We start from the raw sequence: 27511 nt of genomic DNA on the forward strand, positions 1-27511 counted from the left end.
TATAGATAGATAGATAGATATTTCCATAGAGGAAAGTAAGTGATACAGGTTTGGAACAGCATGTGGGTGAGTTTTTTTTTAAGTGCACTTAATTGTTTTGAATAACTACAATTTTACAATTTAAGAATTAAATTACAAATTCATCATTACAAATGTGTAATTACAAATACATGACATGCACAAAGTGTATATTTCAAGACAAAGTAATTTTGAAATTACATACTAAGATGTACTTAAGTCTTATTTAGGTTGGTTCAACTAATTGCATATAATATATATTTAAACGAAAATACATTTTCTTTTAATTGCAAATAATATAAAATTAAGTGTCCATAAACATTGCATTCAGTTCACATTTAAGTATATTCTTTTAAAGTATGTTATTTCCATAATAATACTTTTTAAATGTATGCTAAAGTACTTATTTTTCTTAGGGGTTTTATTTATTTTATTTTATTTTACTTTATTTATTGTGGTGATAGCAAATGAGGAAGTAAATGAGAGAGCTCACGATAAAATGCATAATGAGTCTGTTTGTGTTTCTGCGCATCATATGTCATTGCAGGTTTCTTCCTGTCTGAGGTGGGGTTCAGCGAGTGTGAAGTGTGTGAATGTCACTCGGTTGGAGCGGTGGGGCAGGTGTGTGCTGCCCACTCAGGGCAGTGTGTGTGTGCTCACCCATCACTGACCGGTCGCAGATGCGACCAGTGCCAGGATCTCTTCTTTGGCTTTAACCCAAGTGTTGGCAGGTCAGTGCCATGGTCCAACACCTTTATCTCGGTCATGTTCGAGAAAGACGTTTTCATTTATTACCATGCAGCAAGATATATCAAGTAAAAAAGAACAGTATAAATCACAGTCGAAAATTACTCCAGACCTCCCTCCCATCACCGAGACTGAACACTAGTAGTGAATAAAGCCCATTTAGAAAATCATGCACATCACTTTTCATAGCGATTTGAGCCAGTTAGCTGCTTACTGGCCCACGGGTTCAGACAGAGCCAGCAAAGGTCAAATTAGCCATTAAAGTCTCCCGCCTCTAAACGAGGCTGCATTTTAATACTCTCTGCATAGTTGATTTGTTGGATACATCAATTAGGTTGTAAATACATCATATGTTAGCTGTCTTAATGATATACTCCAAAGCAGCTCCCCAGCTTGAACATATGGCCTAAGTTGGGAATGGAAAACTTGGCATTCTCAGGAGTCAGTGGATTGGAAAATTATTTTTCTTTTCTATTTTTTTTCCCCTTTCCTACACATGGCAGATTTTCTTTTGATGATTTTTATATTTAAGTCTTGGTTTGGTTGAAGTCTCATTGAATGACCTTCCTGAAGGCTTGCAGGAGATATTTAACTACTCCAGCCACGCTGGGTGAGTAAAAGGAACAGTGGGGGACATCGTCAACGCTTCCCGTATCAACCATCGTTTACCTTTTAAGCATTTCCCCCCTCAAAATAAAAAATATGATGTTGAGATGCACAGTAGGCAGGGAGAACATTAATTGTTGGCTGGTGAGATGCAAATAGCATGAGCGCGTGTTTTCAATGCATCAACAACAGTGCTACCGGACATCACAAATTGTTAATCCATATGAGTCGTGACAGATCACTGCATACACAATCCATCCAGCTGCACTCGTTCACCCGGTAAGGATGAAAAATGAACTATTTAAACTGATTAGAGGGGAAGCTTGAACTGCATCAGGAGATCCTACACAATAAAGATTTATTTATCTAAATATTATAAACTCATTTGTCTGCCCCGGAATCAATAAGACGATGCATCTTATTTTGTTTTCTTATATTGGGTTGTTCGCTACGGACCACCTAATAGAGGTAGTTAAAAACCCACAATATAGTTAGGGAAGATTTGCCATCACAGCAAATGACAGGCATAGGCTACATGGAAAGTGGTGCTTGGCTAATCATTTAACCTTGGGGGAAGAAAGCTAGTTTTATTTTACAGAAGTGTAGGTCATATTTATATCTGGTCACTGTTTTTTTTTTTCTGTTGCTAGTCAAACTTGCTTAATTCCTTGTCTGCAAACTTTCCAGCTCTATTTGCAACACTTGTTCTAGACAAACATCGAGGCGCAATCTGGAGTCATTTCTTTTGATAGCTGCAAGCTATTGGATTATTTCAAATATGGAGAATGTAAGCATGTGGAACTTAGCAATATTGGTACTGATCACAGAATTTGATACCACAATTGGCTTCGTTTTTGCATGACGAAGAGAAAAAAAAAGTTCACTGTCTCCTTCCGAGGAGTCAAGGTCGAACCACATTGGGAAACGGATGGCTTAGCCCAAAACGCCCCTCTAGTTGACAACAAATTTTCAGCTCATTAAGAGTCTGTGGCTTTTATCAGCTGCTTTTGAGGGTGTCAGGCGCTTGGCCCCCACATCACCCGCTGCTGGCCCCTCAGGGCCTTTCCTCCTCCATCCCCTACACCCCTCTCAAAAGTGTCACTGACAGGTGCATCTGTGAATGCCTCCATTTAGTCAAAGTGCTAAATTTTCCCTCACAGTAATACACGCACTAACACGCACACATTCACTTTTTGCAACCCTTCGTATCTTAGCCAGTAAGAAAGGGTCACAGTTTTTTGTAAATAGAACTGGACTTGTTACTTTTGGTTAATTACCTGATTTCATTTCCTCTACTGACATGGACAATGTCACAAGAAGTGATACTGTTTTTTTATCTTATGAAATGGTTTTTGTGTCTCTTGTGATCTCCATGTGTCTAGGTGTAAGCCTTGTGGATGTGATCCTGTCGGGGGATTCAATGGCACATGCCACCCCCAGACGGGGCAGTGTCTGTGCAAGCCGTATGTGACTGGAGATAAATGTGACATCTGTGTGGAGGGAGCCAGTCACATGGATCCAAACAACTACTTGGGCTGCAGTAAAGGTCTGAATCAATATATACTTTAAATATGTATTAATAGCAGCGTTATTTTATATATTTTGAATTAGCATTTATTTTTATTACGGCATTTCATATTTCATTTAAATTTTGAGTTTAAGTATTATTTTTATTTTTATAAATTATTTTTTTTTTTATTAAGCAAATAACGAAAAAAAATGATGAAAAAAAAAATATTGTTTATGTTTGTGTGAGTGTGTGTGTATATATATATATATATATATATATATACACAGTATATACTGTATATATGTATGCATATATATAATTCACAACTAATTTAAATTGTTTTACTTTAGCATGTTGCAAAGCTAACAGCACAATACTGCGCTAAGCATAATGATACATTTAAATAACACTAAACTATTTTTATTGATACTTTTCAATATTAAATAACATATATTTACATATTATTGCCCTTTTGTTGGTTTTGATTGCTTCTATTGTCCTCATTTGTAAGTCACTTTGGATAAACGCGTCTGCTAAATGACTAAATGTAAGTATAATGTAAATGTATTTATTTCATCATGATCAGCCTGATCCCACGATATCAAAATTTGGCATAAATGAAAGGCTATCAGCTAATAAAAGGACAAGCCCTTTGATGTATCCCAGCCTTCGGTTTCAGTAGGAAATATTTTAACATAGAAAAGAAATATCAAATCATATAATTTTGAGGAGCTTTATTTGAATGCTTTATTTGGCTCAAAAACAGGAAAATGCCTCTTATAGATCACATCACAGAGTTTCTTTATTGTAGTGACTGTAATTTAAATGCAGATTTCCCCAATATAGTCAAATTGCATTGTAAGTTTAGTGCAAGAGAGGCATACCTAAGGTCAGAACTCACTGCCGTCACTCAATTGCTGTGGTATTTACGCTGGACTGTGGAATTTATTACATACTTTATTCAAAATACTTGCCCAGGAGCTGACACTCAAATTTAATCATGTTGCATCCTTATGTTTTAGCTGAACATTTAAATTTAATATAGATGTATATCTCTCTCATGATCTTATGCCATTCCTGGGTTCAGTTGCATTTCTACATTATAAACATTCAGCATGTATACTGTAAGGTGACCTGTTTATTGGTCTGTGTGTGTTTAGAGCATGTGGCACTTAACTTCATGGAGACCCTTAAAGCCCTAATGTGCCCCTCCAGTACAGTGTTTTTATTAAGTTAGCATTTTTTACATGTAACAAATGATTGTTGCTCTAGTATATTCATAGTCCATTTTCCCTGTTAGCTAGCAGCTTTGGTGCTTTAACCTTGTGTAATTCTGTTTCACAATGCAGATTTATCACCAATATGTCTCGGCTTACACTCTCCCACTCCTGTTCAGATCCCCAACAGCAGCCTCCTCCTCTCAGCCAGGTTCTGAACTCCACGGCTATAGAGTTGAGCTGGAGAGCCCCTGACTCCCCCAACAGCAATGAACTGATGTACACACTGCTTCGAGATTCAGAGATCATCCACATCAGCCACAGCCAGCACCCATTCGGTTAGTGTTTATGGTGCTTCCATAATATCTTTGTCTGAGTATATAAAATATGATTGTGTTCTGGAATTAAATGATACTATGATGTAGGGCTGGGCGATATAGCTAAAATATTTATCAACTATATAATGTTTCATATCGTTCGGTATCGATAATTATCGACATTTTTTATAACCTTTTTTAAAACAAAAAGCAATAGAAAAAAAATGTTTTCATTTAACCACTGTATTTATAATTAACACAATTTATTGAGACAAACAACAAATGTTTTTTGTTTTAACAATCAAACACAATAAAAATTAAACAAATATCTCATTTCTAATGTTTTATATGCAGATTAAATAGGTCTTTATTGTATAGGTCTAATTGTCTCCCGAGGCCACAGGAGGGCACAATAAGCAAAATAATGCAGCGCATTTAAATTGTCAACGCAAGCAAGTAACTATTAAAACGTGCATTACATCTAAATTAACTCATAAAAATCAAATATAATTTCGTAAATTGCATAAACAATTATGAACAAAACAGCATCATGTATTTATGCATTGCTTAATCCAAAGAGCCGATGCGCCATTCACACAGACTGCATTTAAAAACATATGATACGCAGTGAAAAGGAATAAACGTCCACAAATTCGTGACGTGTTTTCTAAAAGTTTAAACTGTTTTAACTTTGCATGGCTTTCTATACATCTCTTCGCTGAGACGCGAGTGCAGCAGTCATATTTGTCCGTCTAAAAAATGCGCTGAATATGCGTTCTGTGTGAATGGCTTGGTTTCGGTTTTAACCCATTCAAGATCTTCTCCGCATTGAGCTTCTATATTTCTCTAATATTTTGAATGAACGCAGCAGCGGCGCGTCTCGTGGGCTAGAGCTAGACTAACAAAACATTAAAATGCAACAACGTCATCAAAGTCTTACATCATCACCGCATCTCGCGCGCCACTGATGACGCTCCCTGATGCACACCTAACGTTCAAATGCAAATGTTTATTTTAAATTTGACTAATATTAATACTTTATTTACAATCTCCTCATCACAGGCAGGCACAGCACTCATTTCAGCATGTGTTACTGTTTGTGTGAGCTGTCTGCGTCACTCATAGTACGTGCCTATATCGTGCGCTATATCGAACAATTTTTCTATCGATATCGAAGGAGGTGTACCGTCGATAAATATCGATACCGCCCAGGCCTACTATGATGTCATAAACAATGATGTCCTAAACAACTGTGACACAATAATAGTGATAGAAGAAATTATATCATGGAAACGACTCCTGCAGACCCTCATTACTGTGTTAATTTGACTTTTTTGTGAGAAGGAAAGATTAGTTCAAGTTGAAAAATGTCAAGTGGTGCGACTCCCCAAAAACATAATGATTTTTATTAATTATGAATGATATTTGTTTAAAAAAAATTATAAATATTTAGAAATTATGACTAAAATGTGTCCACTCACATTCAAAGTGTGGGAAAAATATTTTATTACTTATTACTTGATGACACCTCATGACGTTTTAAAAAATGTCATTAAATTGAAACTTGAAAAAAATAAACGTATGAAAGTTTTTCAAAACTACAATAATAAACATAAATACAAAGAGTACATTTCTAAGAACATGGCACATGTGCATTAAAAAGTGATTTTTTTAAATTAATGTTTCTTTTTTTTTGGTGAACACTCATATACAATACTGTTGTGGTTGTGGTTTAAATTAAAATTAATATAAAATTAATATTCAGCAAATATGCATTAAATTCAAAAGTGAGAGTACAGACATTTATAACATTACAGAAAATTTCTATTACAAATAATTGCTGTTTGTTTGAAGTATTCATCAAAGTATCCTGGGAAAAAAAGTATCACAGTTTCCACAAAATATTAAGCAGCAACTTTTTTCAACATTGATAATAAAAAGAAATGTTTCGTGAGCATCAACTCAGCATATTACAGTGAGAATTAATTGCATTCAAAACATTAAATAGAAAACAGGTTTTTAAAATTATAATAATATTTCACAATATTAATGTTTTTACTGTATTTTTTATCAAATAAATGCAACTTTGGTGAGCATAAAATATATATTTTTTAATCTTACCCCCAAATTTTGAACATTATTGTTAATGAATTGACAATTAACATATTGTCATCAGTACCACAATTCGTTTGATAGCTTTGATGTTCTCTTTCTCATACAGGAACTATGCATTACACAGATGCTGATTTGTCTCCTTACACAGCATATTCTTACCAGCTCATCACTAGCAATATCCGTGCTAACACCAGCAGCGCCATGGTCAGCTTACGCACCCTGTCTGCTGTACCTGAGAAAGAGGAACTCCAATTAACCCTTGTGGGTCGAGCCAAGCCCACCAGCGCCTCCTTTAACTGGACAGAGCATTTGAACACCACTGGTCCAGTGGACAGCTATACCCTGAACTCGATACAGGATCTGACCGGAGAAGAGAGGATCCACTACACAGGACTTCAAACAGAGGCTACCGCTGAGGAGCTGCAACCCTTCACTGGATACAACTTCAGTCTGCAGGCTTGCACTAACGGAGGCTGCGCTCGTAGCGAGAGTCTGATCATACTTACCGCTCAGATACCTCCTCAGCAGCAGCCTGCACCCACAATCACAACCATAGGGTCCTCTCAACTCCAAGTGGACTGGAAACCGCCAGTGTTACCTAATGGTATTGACAAATTTGTATTATTATTATTATTTTTTTTATAGCATTTTTTACTATTTTAGATGATTTTTGACAGGGACACTTTGAAAAAAGATAATGAAATCTAACACAATATCTGTGGGCCCCTCATGTAAGCTATGATAATATTCTAAATATTTCGGTATGTGCTGCTGTAATCACGACAAACAACAAACTTTTTTGAAACCGGAAATAGTCAATATATTAAATAAATTATTTACAATTATTTTTGATCCCAGAAGAACAGTTTGTACTTTAATAAAACAATAGTTTTTGAGGCGAAAATAGAAAAAAGAGATAAATATTAAATTTACACCTAATTTTGATGTATGTTTTTTTTTTTACATTTTAATTAAATCATTTTAAGTCATCCTGCCAGGAGACCCCCGCCTCCTGGTTGAGAACCTCTGGAATATCCAAACTGTTTCAAATATTCATAGGGTATATGTTCTTGTTGTAATCGCTACTAGAAGAGGTCTGCAAGCCCGTCGGGTCCCGCTGAGTCCATTCGGGCCGGGCTCGGGCCATTTGTTTTTTTACAGATCGGGCTCGGGTCGGACTCGGGCTCATTTAGCTTAACTCCTTTTATTGTGCCCATATACGCGCAGAGCACACTACTGTATGAAATATTGTTTTATTGATTATATTATAAATATTATACATGCCTATGCAATACGCAACGCATATATGCACAAATTAGCATACAGGTGACAGTTGACCATGCAGAGCATCAGAGAGAAGTTGGAGCGTGGGGAGTTACTAGTTCAGTGCTTCGGGAAAAGCTGCATTTTGTTTTGATTTGATTACCACGGCAAACAGTGAGTCAATTGGTCAAGTGCAGTGTAGAATCTAAACATATCTTTGCACATGACAGCAAAAAACGCACGCAATAGGCTAAAGCGTGTCGCAGAGCCCCAGCAAAAGTAACCATGAATGTGTCGGGGGGGAAATAGTAAGAAGATATTTGAATTATTTATTAATAAATGAGTGTTTTTTGAGTCTGTGTCGCAAAGATGATCCTGACACGCCATCTCCTCAATGGACGCGCCTTTAGAGAGAAATGCATATTTACGGATTTTATAAAATCCGTAAAAAGAGTTTGTGTTTTTTTTTTTTATTATTTAGTTTTAAAGTAGTAATTTAAAGCTTTCTATAGATATATTTAGCAAGTCTATGAGGCAAGTATTCGGTGAGTTTCGGTTCATCATTGTGAAGCGCTCCTGGCCGAAATTGCAGAGAGCGCATCCTGTATCCTTTATCTTATAAAAGCACAACGTTTTGTTGATATTGTATGTGCACACAAATAAAAGTAGACCCTTTACAGTTCCGAGTGATATATTACTCTTACCTTTATGAGCAAAAATTACAGCACATTTTAAGTTGTTTCCAATGCAAGTGATTGTGCCGGCGCCTCCATGTCCTGAAAGCGCTTTAGCTCTCCGCACAAACGATTAGATATGCGTCTAATAGTGCACATTTATATAGGTTAAACATTTAAACTAACATTGTGATATGCTTGAACTGTTTTATATCTATAGATTTTATTTTAGGCAAGTCGTGATGATTTGAGAAGGCTAAATTGATCAAACATAGGCTATGATCAACTTGCTGTCTGCCGCTGGCCGCTTGGTCGTTATTTAAAAAAACAAAAACTTACATTTAACGAACAAAAAAGTGCTCCAAACATTTTTCTAAATTAACTTAATAAAAAAAAACGAAATGAAATATAATCACTTTGACATTACATACAAAACTGAACTATTTTAATAGCGGAAAAAGTAGTAAGCTGTTTTGGGAGAAGGGGGAAAAAAAGACGGGCTCGGGCTGGTAATTCTGATAAGCTGTCGGACAAGGGCCGGGCTAGGGCCTGAGCGTCTCGGGCCAGGGCCGGGCTAGGGCCTATATTTGAGGCCCGTGCAGGGCTCTAATCGCTACCCCTGATTTTTACATATTTTGTGGTATTTTTTTCCATTTTGTATCAGTTTTTGTCTTCCACCAGACCTTGAATTAAAATAATCAGCTTTTGACCTTCTAACCCCGCGCTGATACTGTACTAGGACATTTAACTTGTTGAAAGTAACGTTGTCTTTTTCATTTAAATATTCAGATCAGTCCCCAAATTTTACTCTCCTTTATTATTTAGAGGGAGTAGTAATATTGTTAGACATGATTTTATTTAATAGTGATTCTTAAATGCTCTTCCATTCTGCTGTAGCTTCCTTTTTAGCCGTCTCCAGCAACATCATTACAATAATGAGAAATACTATTATAGAGATGCCATTTGATCTCAGACGGGATGAAAATTAATTCCTTACGAACTTTAATCTACAACCAAGAGGCTTGATTAAGGCTCAGCCCATGCTTCATTTCGCAATATAAACTGATGGGATTGCATGCCGCAAAGAAACATTTCACATTTAAAACAGTTGATTGCTGCATACAATTATGGATTGTGCCTCGCGCCATTGAAAGCGTCGCAAAATAGCCCTCTGTATATCAATGACTTTTAATGCCAGTTATCATGCTTTTTGCCAAATTAGCTCATTAACATGGACCATTATAAAGTGCCCTTAGAGGATACTCTCAATGAATTTCCTCTCCGTTTAATTGTGTCTATCTGATTCTATCTGTCTGCCTCTCTTTTCTACATAATTTCATGCAGCAGCTGTAATTGTGTATTGTCAATGGCCAGTCTTACATCTCAATATCATCTGCTTCTGTATGAGGCTTAATAAGGAATTGTGTTTCATCTCTCTTTCTTTCTCTCTCCAGGCATAATTATCAGGTATGAGCTTTTTATGCAGCTGCAGAATGAGTCGCAGAGAAACGCCACCAGTTACGGTCCAGAGCAAAGGGTTTTCCTCAGTAGTGGCTGGCAGAACCTGCGGCGGTCGTTGAGCTCGGCCAATGAGAATGCTCTAACCCCGCCTGAGAGCAGTACGGTTGTGTCCAATCTAGAATCCTTTTCCACCTACCACTTCAGAGTGCTCACAGTTAACATGGCTGGCAGTACCCTGTCAGAGTGGGCCACGGGGCGAACTGCAGAAGGAGGTCAGTCGAACACACTTAGTACCATCAAAGAAAGCCATTTAAAGTTGTTGTTTTTTGTTTTTTTTTACAAACTATGGTGATCATAACTATAAAATGATATGAAACTTTGTATTAAATTTTAAAATCCCTTTGGTTTGGTTGGATCTTTTCATTTTGTTTTATATCCAAAGAGATTATGAAACAAATTATCTTGAACAACACTCAAAACAATTTGAAATAAACAAGTATTGCATTTCATAGGCCACAAACGCGGCTCCATTCCGCAGAGAAAATCCTGTATCTTCGGTCTTTATTTAGATGGGAGCCCTGGAGAATTGATTTTGAGGAGATGCTTATTAAGCAGACAAAGAATCGGTGGCTAGTGTTACAGCGTAGAATGACAGTTCCTGAAAAACGGAAACTGGGAATTAGCATAAACATGTGAGGGATTGTTTATGTGGGATAAATTTTCAAGTGCTTCACAGGAAGGAGCTCATCCAGGCTTTCTATTTTATTTAAAGAGAAGACAGCTGAAGTTCTATTTAGTGTTTCTGTCAACTTCCTCTCTATATTTTGACGCTTGGAGGGAGGTGTACTTTACTATTTTTATTTCTCGCCATGTTTTTGTTTGACAAAATGCACTTGAGTTTGCTGGTTTCACTTGTCAAAAGTTGTGTTAAGAGGACAACCCAACAGCTGTTTGAAATAAGTCAGTGTAGAGCTGTGTAGAGCGGAATCAGTTTGTCAGTGTTAAGAAATAAAGAAATTAAAATTGATAAATTATGCTTTTATCCCAAATGGAAAAAATTGAATAATATTTTATCAGTATTTTCCATTTTATATATATATATATATATATATATATACATCCTCATTTAGTTAATCGTCGTTTATTCTGTTCACCTGTCTTGATTGAGTTCTCCACCTGTTTCAGTTTTGCCTAATCACGTTCCATGTGTTTATATACCCTGTGTTTTCCTCAGTTCCTTTGTCTTGCTTTAAAGTTACGTTGTGGTGTTTATCGCCTCTGTTATTCTGTATTTCACTCTTGGATTGATAATTAAAGACTCACCTTTTGGATTACCCCATCGCTGTGGGCCTCATCTACCCACATCGTGACACATATACATTTCTTCTTTCTTGTGGTATCTGATAGATCGTTTGGAACCGGAAGCGGTGACGCGTGACGTCAGACTTAACAAGCAGATTATTATTATTATTTATTTGTTTGTTACTTCTTGTTAGGTTTATGCTTAAAGTAGTAAAAAAAAAAAAAACTAAATTAAGGAACCTAATTGCAGTATTCTCTACATAAATTACATTTTCATCTCAAGTACATTCATTTGCTGGATAACGAGACAAAAATGCTGATTAAGAAAAGGTTTTGTTGTTTTGATGAATTATTTGTGCTGCTCCACAGTGCCCGAGTACATGCCCCCTCCTCACGTGTCCCCTGTGTCCTCGTCCTCACTCAGAGTGAGCTGGGAAATGCCACAGGACAAAGACGTCAGGGGCGAAGTGACTGAGTACAGAGTCAACCTTCACCAAGAACAAATGTCCAACCCATACGCTCCACCTATAGTAACACAGGTATCCATTTCAGCACATTCAACTTTTTTTCTTGATAGAAAAGGGCCACTGCCAGAATATTCAGATGTGTTGGCACACAGCTTTGAAGCTTCTGTAGCTATATTGTCTTGTTCTTTGCTTCATGCATCACACAGAACACTTCCTATTGCTCCAGTTTTTCAACTTTTTTTCTCACTTTCATTGATGTTTCCACTGAAATTAAAAAAAGGTATTTTTTTGTCCCCAGTAACCTTCATTTTTGTCCAGATTTATATTTTCATAACTTGTGCCTTGTGTCCCAGTATGCATGTGGCGTGGGCTGAACTGTCCAAAAAGGTCTCCTCTATTACTCATGTGAATCTTTGTTTTGTTTTTTTTCTTCGTTCGGGTAGCAGACCTTTAAAGGTTAAAGTAGTGCCGTCTCCCACATGTTAGTCTGTATTTAAAGCACTGTTTTCCATATCAGGATCACCTTTCCTGCCTTCGTGGCAAATGTTTCAAGGATGTTTTTTGAGATTACTTTCCCTGAACAATCCTCTTTTTAATTGGATTTCATTATCATAGATTTTAATTAGTTTGATAAGTGTATGTTAGCATTGATGATGTTTTCAATCAATAACCTGCAGATATGAACGTTTTTAATAAATATGTCAGGTCAGGCAGGTATTGAAAGCTCCGAAGGTGTGATCTGTGCAGTGCATGTATACATGTCTACTTCTTATGAGCGGTTGTAAGAACTCCCATTGGTATGATCAGTTGCTGAATTATTGCATGTACTTACTGAGTATGCTGTTTTCAAAACATCTTTTCTAAATGCTACATTGCTGTTTTTTCACATTGTATTATTCTGCCATCTGCCTTATTATACAGCTGAGCAATATGAGGAAATAATCAAACATGCTTTCCTAGATTGTTCCTCTCTTTACCATGAACAATTGGGAAAACCGATTTATTTAGCAAATTGTTGTTTCAAATGGTATGTTATAGTTCATTGTGATGATTACATTTCAGTGAAAAGATTCAAACAGTATATTCACCAATGCATGTACATCACCACTCAAAAGTATGTCCTTTTAATTTTTAATAAATAGCTAAACTGTAAAAAAAGATTGTAATTTTTAATGGAAAAATGCTATGAAAATGCTAAAGTCAGAATTTGTAAAATTGTAAATCATTTAACATCACATTATATGTAATTCTACTGTAAAATATTGTCAAATATTTAGTTTTTTGGAAGTGAAACTATGAATGACAAAATAATTTATGGTGTAAAACCGTAAAACTGCTTGATGCATCACATATGATCATATTTTGTATAAATAATTTTGTTATCAGTAATGTACGTTAAGGTGTTTGTATCACATTTTTAGTCCTTTAGTTCATCTTTATTGCATAAAATATCACAGTATCACAGTCACAGTGTTTTATGATGAATTTCTGGCAATCACAGCTGCCTGTTTTTTTTTTTTTACCTTAAATTTAACAGAATACTTTTTTTTTCACAGGGCAGGTTTTATTACTATCTTCTAGTGTAACTATATTCTAGTCTTGCAGTGTCCATGTGAGCACCATGGTTGAAATGTTAGAACAAATAGACCTTGGATCTGACTTTTCTGAAAAGGTCATTTTTAGGTGTGTAATTGTGTGCTTGCAAATGTTAGTGCTGTGTTTATCTATATCTATTTCTCTTTTCTATATCTATTTTAAACTGTACTCAGTGTTGTATGTGTGTTTGTATGTTTTAGGTGCTGTACAGTGGATCAGCACAGGAGCGGAGTTACACGGCAGGAGGACTGAAGGCCTATGAGGAGTACAGTTTTACTGTAACTGTGTGCAACAGACAGGGCTGCGTGAGCAGTCCACCTGCATCAAGCCGAACTCTGCCTTCCGGTCAGTACTATCCCTATAATCTACATCCAGTGTACCATACAAGCAGCCTTTGATGTTAAAGAGCAGGTCATATGGTATTTTAAAGTGTCCTAATATTGTGTTGGAGTCCCCTACAACAGGTTTAAATGCATCTAAGGTCGGAAAACATCGTAATTTTCTCAGAATATACATTTAATATTAGAGTAATTTGCCAATGATTTCGAAACGATTCGTTCCAAGCAAGTTCGGAGCAAACCCCTCCCTTCCATTAGCCTATTCTGCTGTGATTGGTCAGCTGGCCAAGCCTGTTGTGATTGGCACAGAGAGGAGTCCTTAATATCGTGCTTTACCTGGAAATCTAAAGCTGCACTAGGTATACATCACAAAAACTTGATATTTTGAGCACTCAACTGAAAATGTACACATAACATATCAATCGTACTTACAGGTTGTGCTTTGGAGAGCTTGTTAGTCCAAATTAAGAAGATTAGAAGCCAACGAAGATAAAAGCCAAGATTAGAGAAGCAGTCCTTGGAAAAATTACATGCGCACACACAACAAAAGGTTCAAATTGTATTTCTGTGGTATCCTTGAACACAGCGTCTTCTCAACATGATGTAAACACACTAACTAGAGGAAGTGTTTGTGGGCAGGTCAGACTCGTGGGCAGGCGGGGATTATGCAAATGTGTTACCCAGTGACGTATACTAGTAACAGGCAAAAGATTCGAAAATATGACGACTCGTTAAGCAAATTCAGAATCGACTCTCTCTTTTGAGAGACAATATCTTTATGTATCATGCACTTTTTTGATTAACAACTTTGCAGATTGTTTTCATTTAAGGATAGTTACGTTATAAACTGCAAAAGAGATATTTTTCAAAAACCCATATGACCTGCTCTTTAAGTTTTTATCACAGGTCTACATTCTGAATCTTTGCTGCGGATTTACTTCGCTCTTATTTATTCATAAAATTTTCTTCCAGCGATGCTGCATCATCCCTGATACAAGATCCAATCCAAACTATAATAACCAATCCCAGCTGTTAAAATTCACGGTTTATAATGGAATACACACACATGCGTGTGTGAGCACTCAACATCCAATTACGCGTTGAGCACTCTGATATATGTTGTCGTTGAAAGGAGAAAAATCTGAATAGGTGTTAATTCTTATGTTAATATTAATGAAGTGCCTTTAATGGAAAGTGTCTGTCATTGCTCATAGTCAGTTTGTTGAATAGGTTTTCCTCAGTGAAGGCCGGGACAGACCACCTTTAATTGTGTATGTAAACCCATCGGTGAACTGGAGCACATATGGTCTGCCCTGCTCTCAATTGAGAGAGGAAGTCTTTTATCTCAAAGGAATACAAACTAAAGATATTTTAGATTCACTCTCAGGTTATCTCTATTATTTTCTTACTTTAAAATTGATGAATTTTGAACAGTCAAGCAGTCAGAGGAAGGAAGGTTCGTTCCTTGCGCAATTTCTGAAAGTGTGTCATCAAGAACACCATTTTATTTTTTATCAGGCTTTTCTTCTTTCTCTCTGTCTGTCTCTCTCTCTCTCTCTCTCACACACGCTCTTTTTTTTCTCACTCTTGCTGCCACCTTTTATATAGTGACTATTATTTTTTTACTCGTATATAAAAAAAAAATATTTTTCCATTTTCAATTTTTTGTGTTGTTTTGAGGATCCAGATTTTGCACAGTAACAAAAGTGTACAAAATACATTGTTTAAAAACAGTTATTAAGATCAAACACTTATCAGTATTACAGTGAACTGCATATGTTTAGCAATTATAAGTGATATAAACTGAATGTGAAAATTGACAATTTTGTAAATGCATAAATAGTAGATGTGTGTGATCCTCCAGCATAACACATAGATTAAACATTAGGCAAAATCTTGTATTAGGCAGTTAAAAACCCTCGTGTTATACTACGTATTTGTAGAATACATGAAACTGGCTCGTCTTACCCTGGATATGTATTCTCAGCTTAGCCTTTGCAGATTTGTCCTTTTCTTAATTGTACAGGAAGGCAGTGTACTTCCTGACAATGTCCAGCCTCATTTCCCACTTCAGTTGTTTCCCTTTGCCTTTATTTTGCCATTAACACATCGGCTCACGTGATGACTTAATGAGTTAAACCAACCCCTCAGTCAGGATTCTTCTCTCTGTTTCTTACTACTTCATTTGTGGCCCAAGCCGAGAAATTCATTGTGCGGCAGTAAAAACAATTTACTGTTAATTACAAGGAGAAAAATGTGCCGTAGCGCTCTCCCCGATTGCCATGAATCACCGCACACTCCCGGAGATTTATAAGGAATATGTAAGTAGGATGAATTAGCAGGGTTTAATAACAGAGGCACAAATCATGCAGCCTTCAAGGGCCTTTAATTGATACAGTGGAATGTGATGGGCATGAATCAGTCAGGCTTGCAGCGCCGCTGTAACATATGGTCAGCTCAATATGCTGCAGCCGATGGAGCTGCCGATGTCATCGGCTCTTCCATATGGTAGGAGACTTTTTAATGCTTTGCTTCTGTTTATAGGGTTATTACTGAAGGATTTTTTGTCAGCATAGGGTATCGGTTGTTATACTTAAGAACATAAACTAATATTTGCTTAGATTTTTTTGATGTTTGAGTGGACTTGTGCTTCCGTTTCATTGTGTGTGTGTGTGTGTTTTAATACAATTGTGTTGCTTTTTTCTTTATTTTTCATATGAAAGCTCATTTTACAACCACTTAAGATGAATTTGCAGTGTCTCCAATTCATTAAAATTCTGCTCCCACACAAGCTGCTCTTAACACCCTTACACACCTCCTGTATGTCTGAACAAACAGCACGCTGACTAACCCAGCACAACCTGTTGTCTGGACCACTCAAGACTATGTCTCCCTCAAGCCTTGTTTTCACCCACTTCTCTGCCAGGATTTAATGTTGATGATTGCAATTTATTTGAGCCTTACCTCAGTTTTATGACTGTCTGTATACACAATGCACATCACTATTACATCAATGCACTATTAGACAGAATTACCATCTGTTCAAACTGAGAAGTCAGCATCTGCTTTCTCTGAGTGGAATGACATCAAATTGCTTTAAATAGCACACCACTGAAATGAACGGAGACACTTAAGTTATTTATACAGTGAGTATAGAAAAGCATCACCCCCCTTTAAAATAATCACATTTTGTTGCTTTGCAGCCTGAAATGAAGATGGACAGCAGTTTTATCTAGCTGTATTTACTCAGTGCAACTTATAACATCCAAACGAAAGATATAACACCATGTCAGGAAAAAAAATAAAAAAACAGAATCACTGAGTCAATATCTTCATAGCAGAATGGTTAAACTGTAGATTAATGTTTCTCATAGCTATAGAACACAGTAGTGGAAATAAACCATTTGTTTCCAATAATTTGAACTTTGAGTCAGATTTGTCTTTTAATTCACATTCTTTAAGGCAATATTTAATTGTTTTTGATTTATCCTTACTAATATGCACTGCAATGTCAGTTTTCATTGAACAGACCGGAAAGATCTCAATATTTCAATATTTGATATTTTGCTCCTGGTTGCGGTCAAGGTTTTGGTTCCATATAATCAATGAAAATTACATTAAACAACCAGGCAGAATGTGACGCAGATCAAAGACATTTCTGCATGCATAGCAAGAGAGTAACTATTCAAAATCATTGTACACAATCCATTTAATTGTTGTTTGGTAAGCTGCCGTGATTGGTTCAAATGCATAAAATCCACAATTTATAGCTCTGTCAGATGCCAGATTCATTTTAAGAGAATTTTCTTATTTTCTCATGTACACTACCATTCAAAAGTGTGGGCTTTGTAAGTTTTTTTTATAACCAATGGTTATAAACAGTAATATTATGAAATATTATTACAATATAAAATAACTTTTCTTTTTGAATATACAGTGTGTGTATGCATATATGCGCATATATATATATATATATATATATATATATATAACTGACTGGTTTTATTTTACATTATACTGCTCAAAAATGTTCAACAAATATTCATAATTCCTCCAAAAAGCTTCTTTCTATGTAAAAGGAACCATAATTCTCTTTTGAGCGCACATGCCCTCTCTGATGAGGACATGAGCCTGTATCATTTTAAAAAGGAAGCATACTGCCATTATTGATCTTGTTGAAATGTGAACAGCTAATCAAGAGTTGATGGTAATGTTTTATGTATATTACATCCATAAAGACAAGCAGAACAAGTGTATCCCGCCTGTACACATTGCATTGACTCGAAATATTGTGTGCATATATTCCCCTCCAGCTGAGAGGGTTAGACAATTATGCATAAATCAATACTTTTCCTGTTACAGAAATAAGTATTATAGTTCCATGGAAAACGTCAGGTTGTATAAATACAGAAAACACTCAGGCCAGGCTGTAATTGGTGCTAGACATGTCTTTCTTTGACTTAGTCATTAATATGATGAAGACAATATTAACCTTTTTGCTGAGCCCGTGAGCCATGTCAAAACATTAAATGCGCTGGTTTGAAAAAGATGAATTGCTTAACCATGCTGCGCTACTGTTGTTTTAATTTTGCCTATAATACACTAAGAAAAAAATGTTTTTGTTCAGAGTTTTACTGGAAAAATATTAAAAACTCAATAATGAAAATTCTGTTATCATTTACTCGCCCTCATGTCATTCCAAACCTTTGTGGCTATCTTTTATATAATTTTTTTGAAGAATATCCTGGACTTTTTTAAATATTACGACCAGTTTCCTGAACTGGAACAATTGATTCATTAAAAAGATGCTACTAAAGGAACAATTCATTCACAAATTGCTGCTTCTGTAAATGATGACAGAATTTTCATTTTTGGGTGAACTGTCCCTTAATGAGTTTCCACCACCTGCAGACTCTTCATGAATAATCACTTCCTTTGTAGTACTTAAGGGCACATGAAGCCACGTCAGTCACACTTCATTTTTACCGCCTTATGTTTTAAGGCAAAAAATGATAAATGTCCAGCGAGACTTCACACAAATCCTATTAAATCAGCGGGAGGGATTTGAAATGATATCAGAGTTTCAATTATATAGACTCAAGTGCTATTGATTGAGTGTAATTTATGACTTGTGTGCCGTGATGGGCCTTGGAAGACAACACGTCCATTCCCAATGGAGGGTTTTTATTAGCACTGCTGGTGTGGACGGCCTGACAGGCAGAGTGGGCTAAATGCACAGAGGATGTGTCAGGCCGAGGTAATTTACCTCCTCTCAGCCTACATGAGAGCCCCATTAGATCATTACAGCAGCATGCATGAAACTGAGCGATGACTATAAATGCACATCTCTTTTTTTCATTCTCATATCTCTCCATCCTTTCCTCTTTTCTGTTATGATAGCCCCGGCAGGTCTAAGCGCCCCTACATTAAGACCGCTGAATATGACTGTGATGAAGGTTTCCTGGGATGCCCCGGCCGAGCTCAATGGGCCTCCACCTCTGTACCATGTGGAGCGGACGGATGTGTCTTTGTCTGACACCCAGGGTCAGGTTATAAGGGGGAGACGCTTCACAGGGAATGGCTACTTCAGATTTCCCAGCTCCACTTTGCCTGTCAACACTGACTTCACAGGTACGGGGTCTCATCGATGCTCTATGTGCATCAAAATGCATGATTGATTGTGAAATGCAGATCAGTACCCATTTTATTTACATAATGTGTATTTTCAGGAGAATTCAGATATTCACTCAGGAAAAAAAAGTCAGATGGGACAATTTTATCTATTGGGGATTGATTGGATTGTGAAAAGTGGGTGTAAACAAAGTTAAATGTGAAAATTTTAGTTGATGTGATTTGGAAATTATTGTCAAATAATACATTAATTGTTGTTGAACTTAAAAAGTATTATTGAATATGATCAGCTGACAGAAAATCATTCAATAACTGTTGATTGCTACACTAATGATGCAACATAAGACTTCCAGCGACAAATAGAGTACAATCACATGTATGCGTGTCCATTGTAATGTGGAATCATATGTGACCCTGGACCACAAAACCAGTCTTAAGTCGCTGGGGTATATTTGTAGCAATAACCAAAAATACATTGTATGGGTCAAAAGATCATGTTCCATGAAGATATTTTGTAAATTTCCTACCGTAAATACATCAAAACGTAATTTTTGATTAGTAATATGCATTGCTAAGAGCTTCATTTGGACAATTTAAAGGCGATTTTCTCAATATTTAGATTTTTTTGTAAACTCAAAGAACAAACCAGAACGACAACACCCTTTTAGCCGACTTTGCTTTTTACACTTTCCACACCTTTAGTTCATCTGATTTTATTTTAAATGCAGGTACTAAACAGCTGAAATGTTTGTGTTGTTGATTTCTGTGATGCACTACCCCAAAACACAAAGATTTCCCTGTTGAAAATAAGCTGCTTGTTTTATTGAACTTCGAGAACTGGATAAATCGGACTGAAAAGCTCAATGGCTGAAATGAGGCATAATGACAACAGCAGAAAGCGATGAACAAATAGCATGCTCAGGGACAAATACTTTGTATATTATTGAAATGTAGCCAAAGCAATAAATTAAGCAAAATCAATGGTCATCTAATCTTGTGCTTGAAATGACTTTGTTAAAGGATGCAAGTCCCAACAAATCAAAGTAAAAATGAGATTAAAAATGCAATATAGTTGAGGTGAATTGACTTGAGTTTTGATCGTCACTGAAATATAGCAGCAGTCGTGTTCTTTTTTTCGGTTTATGTAAAATGTGTGTGCGTTAAAGTAACCGTGAAAATCCTATCAGAACATTTGATCTAATGTCTCATTTTATTTTATTTTATTTTATTTGTAATATATTGTATTTCAGGCTTGTCTCGTTTGCCCATTGTCTGTAGTATTCATATATTTCACTTTTCTTTCTTTCTTTTCAAGTCAGTCTATTTTCATATCTCCATTGGCAGTGAATAGATGTACAGTTTCCCAAAATGGGAGGTAGTAATACATGAGAATGAAGCAATTTTCAAAGACTACATGCTATTGTAGCACAAAATGTTAAATGATACAAATTATTTTCCTTAATTAATTTGATTGATTGTCAAACGGCTTCAGTCAGTGGAAAGTAAATGGAAACTTTGTACAGACATCATTCGTTTTTCCCCATTTAAAGATTAATCATGAAAAGCTCTGGCTCTTTAATTCTGTAATTTGTATATTTAATGGGGTGCTGCAGAATCTATGACAGTAATTAGCATTTCCTGAAAACTCATTAATATGCAGCAACGTGATTAATGCCGCAATAATACTAACATGACTGAAGTTATTCAGGTTATGTACTAAGCAGATTAAATCCAAATAGCCCTGTTTGTTTTACTTATAGCTGATATGATGTTTTTTGACAGAGAAAAATATTTTGGGATAAACATGTTTGCCATCAATTCCCATTATCCACCAACTGCCAAATATATCCTTGCTTCATATTTTTTTTTTAAATTGTTCAAACAAAATTCAATTCAATTCAAGTTTATTTGTACAGCGCTTTTCACAATACAAATCATTGCAAAGCAACTTTACAGCAAAGTTTCTACAATATTTAGTGGTAGCTTGTCAGTGGTGACTGTCAGTCAATGTACATATGGCAGAAATGTACGGAAAAATCAATTAAAGACGTAATCAAACAGACGATGAACACTGTTAACAGCAATTATTATATGATGCAATCAAACTTATAGCAAAATGTGGTAGTTCTGATTAAAATGATTTAATAAACGTAGAATTTGGAATAATGTTACTGTATATGTATGTGTGTAAATATATATATGGCTGTGCAAATAATCGAATGCGATTTTCATGCGCATCTCGTCAGTAAAGCCAGTTCTGTGATTAGTAGTAAAGCTCCAGCACGTGCATTCAGATGGAGCGGCATTTACTACACAGAGCCGTAGTTCACTGACAAGCTACGCAATATCGCGTTCAAAATCGTAGGCGATTCATTGCCGATTATGAATGCGATATTAGTTACTTGTTAGTGATCTACGGCTCTGTGTAGTAAATGCCGCTCCATCTGAACGCACGTGCTGGAGATTTACTACTAATCACAGAACCGGCTTTACTGTCGAGATGCGCATGAAAATCGTATTTGATTATTTGCACAGCCCCCTATATATATATAAGTCTCTCTTCATATTTGGTGGGTGCATTACCCTGAGCACTGTGTCCTAAAGTGCTGATGCAGTCCTCATGTAAAAGTGCTTCACATCTTTCCCATGTCTTAGCGGTAGTCTTGAGACCCACAGAGGTGAATCTCATTGCTCATCAGCTCACTCAGACCGGCCCTGCGCCTGAGAGACCTCTGACCACGGCTTTTCTGGACAGGCCTGTCAGTGCGTACAGCACCACGCTGCTCCACTGGGATCTCAAATCCCACAGATGTCCCTTTAGCCTCCACGTTCCCTCTCCTATAATGGACCAGACGTTCTGATGGATGTGAAGCACTTGTCAAAAAATAGCTGATCACCCCAGAGAGATCTGCTCTGCTGAACCTACAACTTCTGATCCAGGTTCTCCCCCACCACCCTCTGTAGGACTGAGACTGTCTGATCAACATGAGACAAGATCTCTGTGTTCTTTACAGAATACCTTCTTAAGGGCTGGATTAAGGTGCTCTATCCCCATGATAAAGTCAACCATACATTTGACATGGTAAATATGTGATTGAATAAAAATAGCATAATAATTCAGACATTCACATTTCAAATACATTTTTAATGAGGGTTTTAAAATAAGTACATTCTTATTTTAGGCAATATAAGGTATGTACAGTATATAAATAACGTATATCTACCCACCACACTTATAACACTATATATACATGTATATATTCACATTTTATGTGACTTTTGGCACACATTCGTTTTATATGTATGTATGCATGGATGTATATACACACACATACACACACATATATACACGTGAAACTAAAGTCCAGTCGTCCCCCTCGGTCCGGAGGGGGGGCACAGGGATGTCCGTGGGGGGGCAAAGCATGATCCTTCACATGATCCTTCAGAAGTAGTTTTAATATGCTTATTTGGTGATCAAGAAACATTGTTATCAATATTATTATAAATGCCAAAAACGGTCTAAATGACGAAAACAGCTCTGCTATAAATATTTTTGTGGAAACTGTTATACTTTTTTCAGGATTCTTTGATGAATGGAAAATGCAAAGAATATGCATTTATTTGAAGTAGACATCTTTTGCAACATTATATTATGTCTATTGTCACTTTAAAGGGGTCATATGATGCTGCTAAAAAGAACAGTATTTTGTGTATTTGGTGTAATGAAATGTGTTTATGCGGTTTAAGGTTCAAAAAACACATTATTTTCCACATACTGTACATTATTGTTTCTCCTCTATGCCCCGCCTTTCTGAAACGCGTCGATTTTTAGTGTCCTATATAATGTAATATATAATAGTTTTATCAGTTGAATCCAGCATATAGAGTCAGTCCTGTAGGGTTGGTATTCAGATGGTATAATCCCTGTATCAGTTTTATATATCTGAAGCTTGAAGAAACATCTTGCTGCTCTGCATGAGGTCAACCAGACTTACAACCTCTTCAATCCACTGGAGATTTAAAGATAGATTAAGTGGAATCTTTTTCATCTAAGCAGTCTGTATTTGAGTGGGTTTGTAGTCACAGTCCTCAACATATTAATGAACTTATATTGAAGAGGGATATCACTTCAAAGGTGTTTTTGTATGTCTGATTTTAGGTCAGATGGTGGAAGGTTTTACTAAGAACAGTTCGGGGGGATTTTTTTTTTCTTTTTTTTTTTTGGTAGGATAAAGTCTTTAGAGGGTAGATCTGCTCGGGCACTGCGGGACCAGGCACCACTCAATGTTTTGTTCTCACAGGCGTTACACACTCATACACATTCACACTGGCACCTTAGAGCTCAGTTTCTCACACTTCCGGGCATTTTTATCTTGTCATTTGCTCTTACATTCTTATACATGTAATTGTTGCTGTGTTCATGCATTTTGACATGCTTTCATGCAGCTTTATAATGTTTTCTGTATAGTATTTTGTCGATTAAAACAGTCGATTAATATGCAACATGCATTGACTGTCTCTTTAGGCCTGCAGCTGAGTTTCCGGACACACGTCGAGGAGGGACTATTGCTGTTTGCAGTTTCCCCTGGAGAACAGGAGGAGTATGTCGCTCTGCAAATACGCAACGGCCGTCCATACTTCCTCTTTGACCCTCAGGTACATCATGGTCATGAACCGCTGTGTGTTTGTTTATGCTACAAAAAGGCTTCAAACCTTCAAATGTAATAGATCCCAACCTCTACATCAGGCATGTATTATATATCAGTACCGTATTATTTATCGGCTGACATTAGCGATTTCATTTAACGATATCAGTCGATATTGAATATTTAATAGTGCATGCTCATGTTCACGTTTTATATTTAGATTACATTTTCAGTCAATGTTTAAAGACTCTAAAAATGTATTATCACTGATAAATGTAGTCTTTTTTCATACTGCACAGTACATTGTAGTGTTGTCGTACATTGTAGCATTTACAATGACTGATTTTAGTTTTTAATGTTTAATTTAAATTTAATATTGACATTTATTTTTTGGTATTAATTAGGGATTGACTGTACCAAACTTCAATATGATACTGATTCTTTCTGTTACAATTGTAACAATACTGAAACAAATTCTAGTAATTTCTTAAATGGGTATTTAAAAAAAAAAAGAAAGAAAGAAAGAAAAAAGATCATCACATCTACATGATAAATACTGGCCATTATTAACAAATTTATTACAAAGCAAAAATGAACACAATTAAATAAAAAATGTTTGTACCAATAGGTGTAAAAAAAATCCCCTGATTAAGTAATAATAAAATAAGAGTATGTTTATTTTATGCCATTTTCTTCATGTCAAGCTTCTCACAGTCACTTGACACAGCTCAGCTAAATATGTCAATGGTGTTTGGGCACAATCATTAAACAAAATACTGAAAACATTTTAAAGTGATGCAGAAACCCACATTTTAATGTAATTTTAATATTGATATTTTTTAAAGGCATTGATACCAAATAAGTTGCTTTTTGTGGAAACTGTTATACTTTTATACTGTTATACTGCTATAAGTAGCGTGTGAGTATCAATATATCAATACTGCAGTATTGATGTACCCATCCAATAACATAAAAAATAATGAACAACTTATCGTATCGGCCAGAATTTTTATATCTACCTGCTTTAGACAGAAATTTGTGCATTTTGATGGATGAAGTATCAAGTTCTTCTGTTCAAAAAAACTTCAGCTAAAAGAGTGTTTGAGACCAATTAACTTGTTACCCGCAGACATTGGGTGGGAATAGCAATAGCATGCTAATTATGCACACTGCAGCACTAGCATGCAGGGTTGAGCCTATTGCTCTGATGATGAAAGCAATCATGAAAGATGATTTCATATTAGTGTCCAGGAGACCACCGAGAAACTCTCCCCACCAATAAGTGCCATTGCTGAATATTGCCGGTTTTGCATTCGTAAACACATTTTGTCGGGGTAGTTTGATAATTATAACTAAAAGTGGTGTCATGCCCAATTAATGTCCCCTGATAGCATGCCCATTAGTTCCCCCATTAACGAATTCAACAATTCTAATGGGATTAGCACCATGGGATGCTAATTGAGCGTGACACAGGGAACTGGTATGCTTCCCCACACACTCTTTCTAATGATGAAATTAATGAGCATTTTATGAAACACTGTCTCATGAAAGCGTATTTAGTTCCTGTAAAGGCTGTCACAAATGATGCTGTTTTTTCCCAATGTCTCCTTATCGGAGTCTCTCAGATATAAGCGAGTGATGAGTGGTTTCCAGGCACAGTGAGGAGAGAAGGTCTCTCAAAAGCCCATGGGCATGATTAGTTGCATTAGTAGCATGGACAGCGGCCATTTCATCTTAAACAAACTCAAGGGCTATTAAGCAAGAGTACGCTGCTCACTATGTTAATGGAACACCCTACATCACCAAAACCTATAGCAGCTTCCATAGGACTGTTGTGGAACAGATCTTTAATGAACTCTTTGCGGTGTTAGTGCGTAAATTCTTTGTGCCATGCTCACTGTTTTCCATTGACCATTAGTTTTTATAGTTCAAGGGAGAATTTTCAGTATCTTCACAATTATTGACTGAATCATTTCTGTTTCTTAATTGTTTATATTCTTTGAAGTTGTGAATTTTATCATTTTAAAGCAGGGGTTCTGGGGCCCACTGAGGGTTATCAGCAAATTTCCAAGGGGGCCACAGGATGACTTAAAATTATGAAAAAAAATGGGGATTAAAAATAAAAAGTTAGAAAATGCTAAAAATAAAACAATAATAATAATAATAGGAAGAAGAAGAAACAAATGATGAAAATTGGTAATAAATACATAAATAAATAAAAACAAGCAGCATTCTCAAAATTACATCAGAAAAACTAAAGAAAATATCTTGGCTTATATGGGGGAGCTTTAAAAAAATGTGTTGGACAATGTGTTGGTCCTTGAGTTTTAAAAGGTTGAAAACCACTTTAATAGAATAGTTTAAATGACACAAAATTGGTCTGACTGATTTGCTCATGAACGGATTCTTGAGTTCAACTCGTGGTCTCAATGAATCAGTCATAGTGGTTAAGGCAGGTTTAGGGCCAAATTCTTTGCACTTACAAGTTAGAAAACGACCAGTGCATCCTTCAGAATGTCTCTTTTAGTGCTCCATGGAAGAAAGAAATGAAGGACAAAAGACATGAGGGTGAATAAATGAAAACAGAATTTCAGTATTGGCTGAGCCATTTCTTTAAGCATATCTCAGTATTTGTATGTTTATCTAAAAAACATCCCTTGAAACCAGACCTAATTGATAATTCATGAGTGCAATTAGCAATTAATTTATGCAAGTAGATGATTTGTGGTGTAAATATCCTCTAGCATTGCTGCAATGTTTTCTTAAAATTGATGAATGCTGTGACTGATGGTTTGGGGTTCAGTCATTAGAAATCCCTAGCTGATGTTTACGGCACGTGACCGAAACTTGACTGGATACATTACATCAGATGTTCAGGTCATGATGTCGTTGACAGGTCTGCCTCTCACTGAACAAGACTGATATGATTTTTTTGTTTAAAAAAGTTAACTGTTAAAATGCTGGCAGATGATTTTATTCAGAAAGGCTTTTAGTTGTTGTGACAGAATTGATCTCCCATCGTAAAGAAGCCCCATTGAATACTTCCAAAGGGAGGAGGGATAGGAATGCAGTGTTGTGTCTGTCCTGACTTCTCCCTAAAGCTGTTTCTTCTTCTCCCTCTCTCTCTCTCTCTCTCTCTCTCTCTCCTGCTCTCTGCAGTAAGCATATCACAGAGCTGACTTCCCTCAGCATCCACACAGATATTGATTTGATCATTAAATCTTCATCACAAAGAGGAGATGCGATACTTTGTGTCTCGGTGCTTTCACTGCAGAGCACTCAGTCAGGCTGTTAAGTGTATGAACCTGAATGATGTCATATTTTAGCAGGACAATAACCCCATCTTATGTTGATGGTGCCAGCCCATGAAATTTACTGCTTTTGGGGAATGTCCTATCTCTGGGCAGAATTCCTCAGCGGCTTGAGATCTGTGCCAAGAGGGATTCTGGTGATAGTTTTTCAACTTCATCTCCAACTTCTCCTCTATAATCTCAGACATTGCAGCGTAAATGGTCAAAGTTAGCTTTGGGTATATGTCAGTGTGACAATCTTTATCTTCATCTACTACCTGTTACATCTAGTGACCTTGCACTTTTATTGAGC

General features: G+C 36.3%; 1 protein-coding gene across 1 annotated transcript in view; it reads left to right on the forward strand.

Moving 5' to 3' along the window:
• LOC107733123 (Usher syndrome 2A (autosomal recessive, mild)) overlaps positions 1-27511 on the forward strand; it is a 209374-nt gene that overhangs the window by 47789 nt on the left and 134074 nt on the right. The window contains 9 exon segments of the mRNA XM_016544622.1: positions 566-749; positions 2754-2917; positions 4278-4436; positions 6637-7134; positions 9922-10200; positions 11600-11769; positions 13494-13638; positions 19032-19262; positions 23788-23918. Of these exon segments, the coding sequence (XP_016400108.1) occupies positions 566-749; positions 2754-2917; positions 4278-4436; positions 6637-7134; positions 9922-10200; positions 11600-11769; positions 13494-13638; positions 19032-19262; positions 23788-23918 (1961 nt within the window).

This window comes from Sinocyclocheilus rhinocerous, unplaced genomic scaffold, assembly GCF_001515625.1.
Source record: "Sinocyclocheilus rhinocerous isolate Xijiao unplaced genomic scaffold, SAMN03320098_v1.1 scaffold8, whole genome shotgun sequence".
NCBI classification, from domain to species: Eukaryota; Metazoa; Chordata; class Actinopteri; order Cypriniformes; family Cyprinidae; genus Sinocyclocheilus; species Sinocyclocheilus rhinocerous.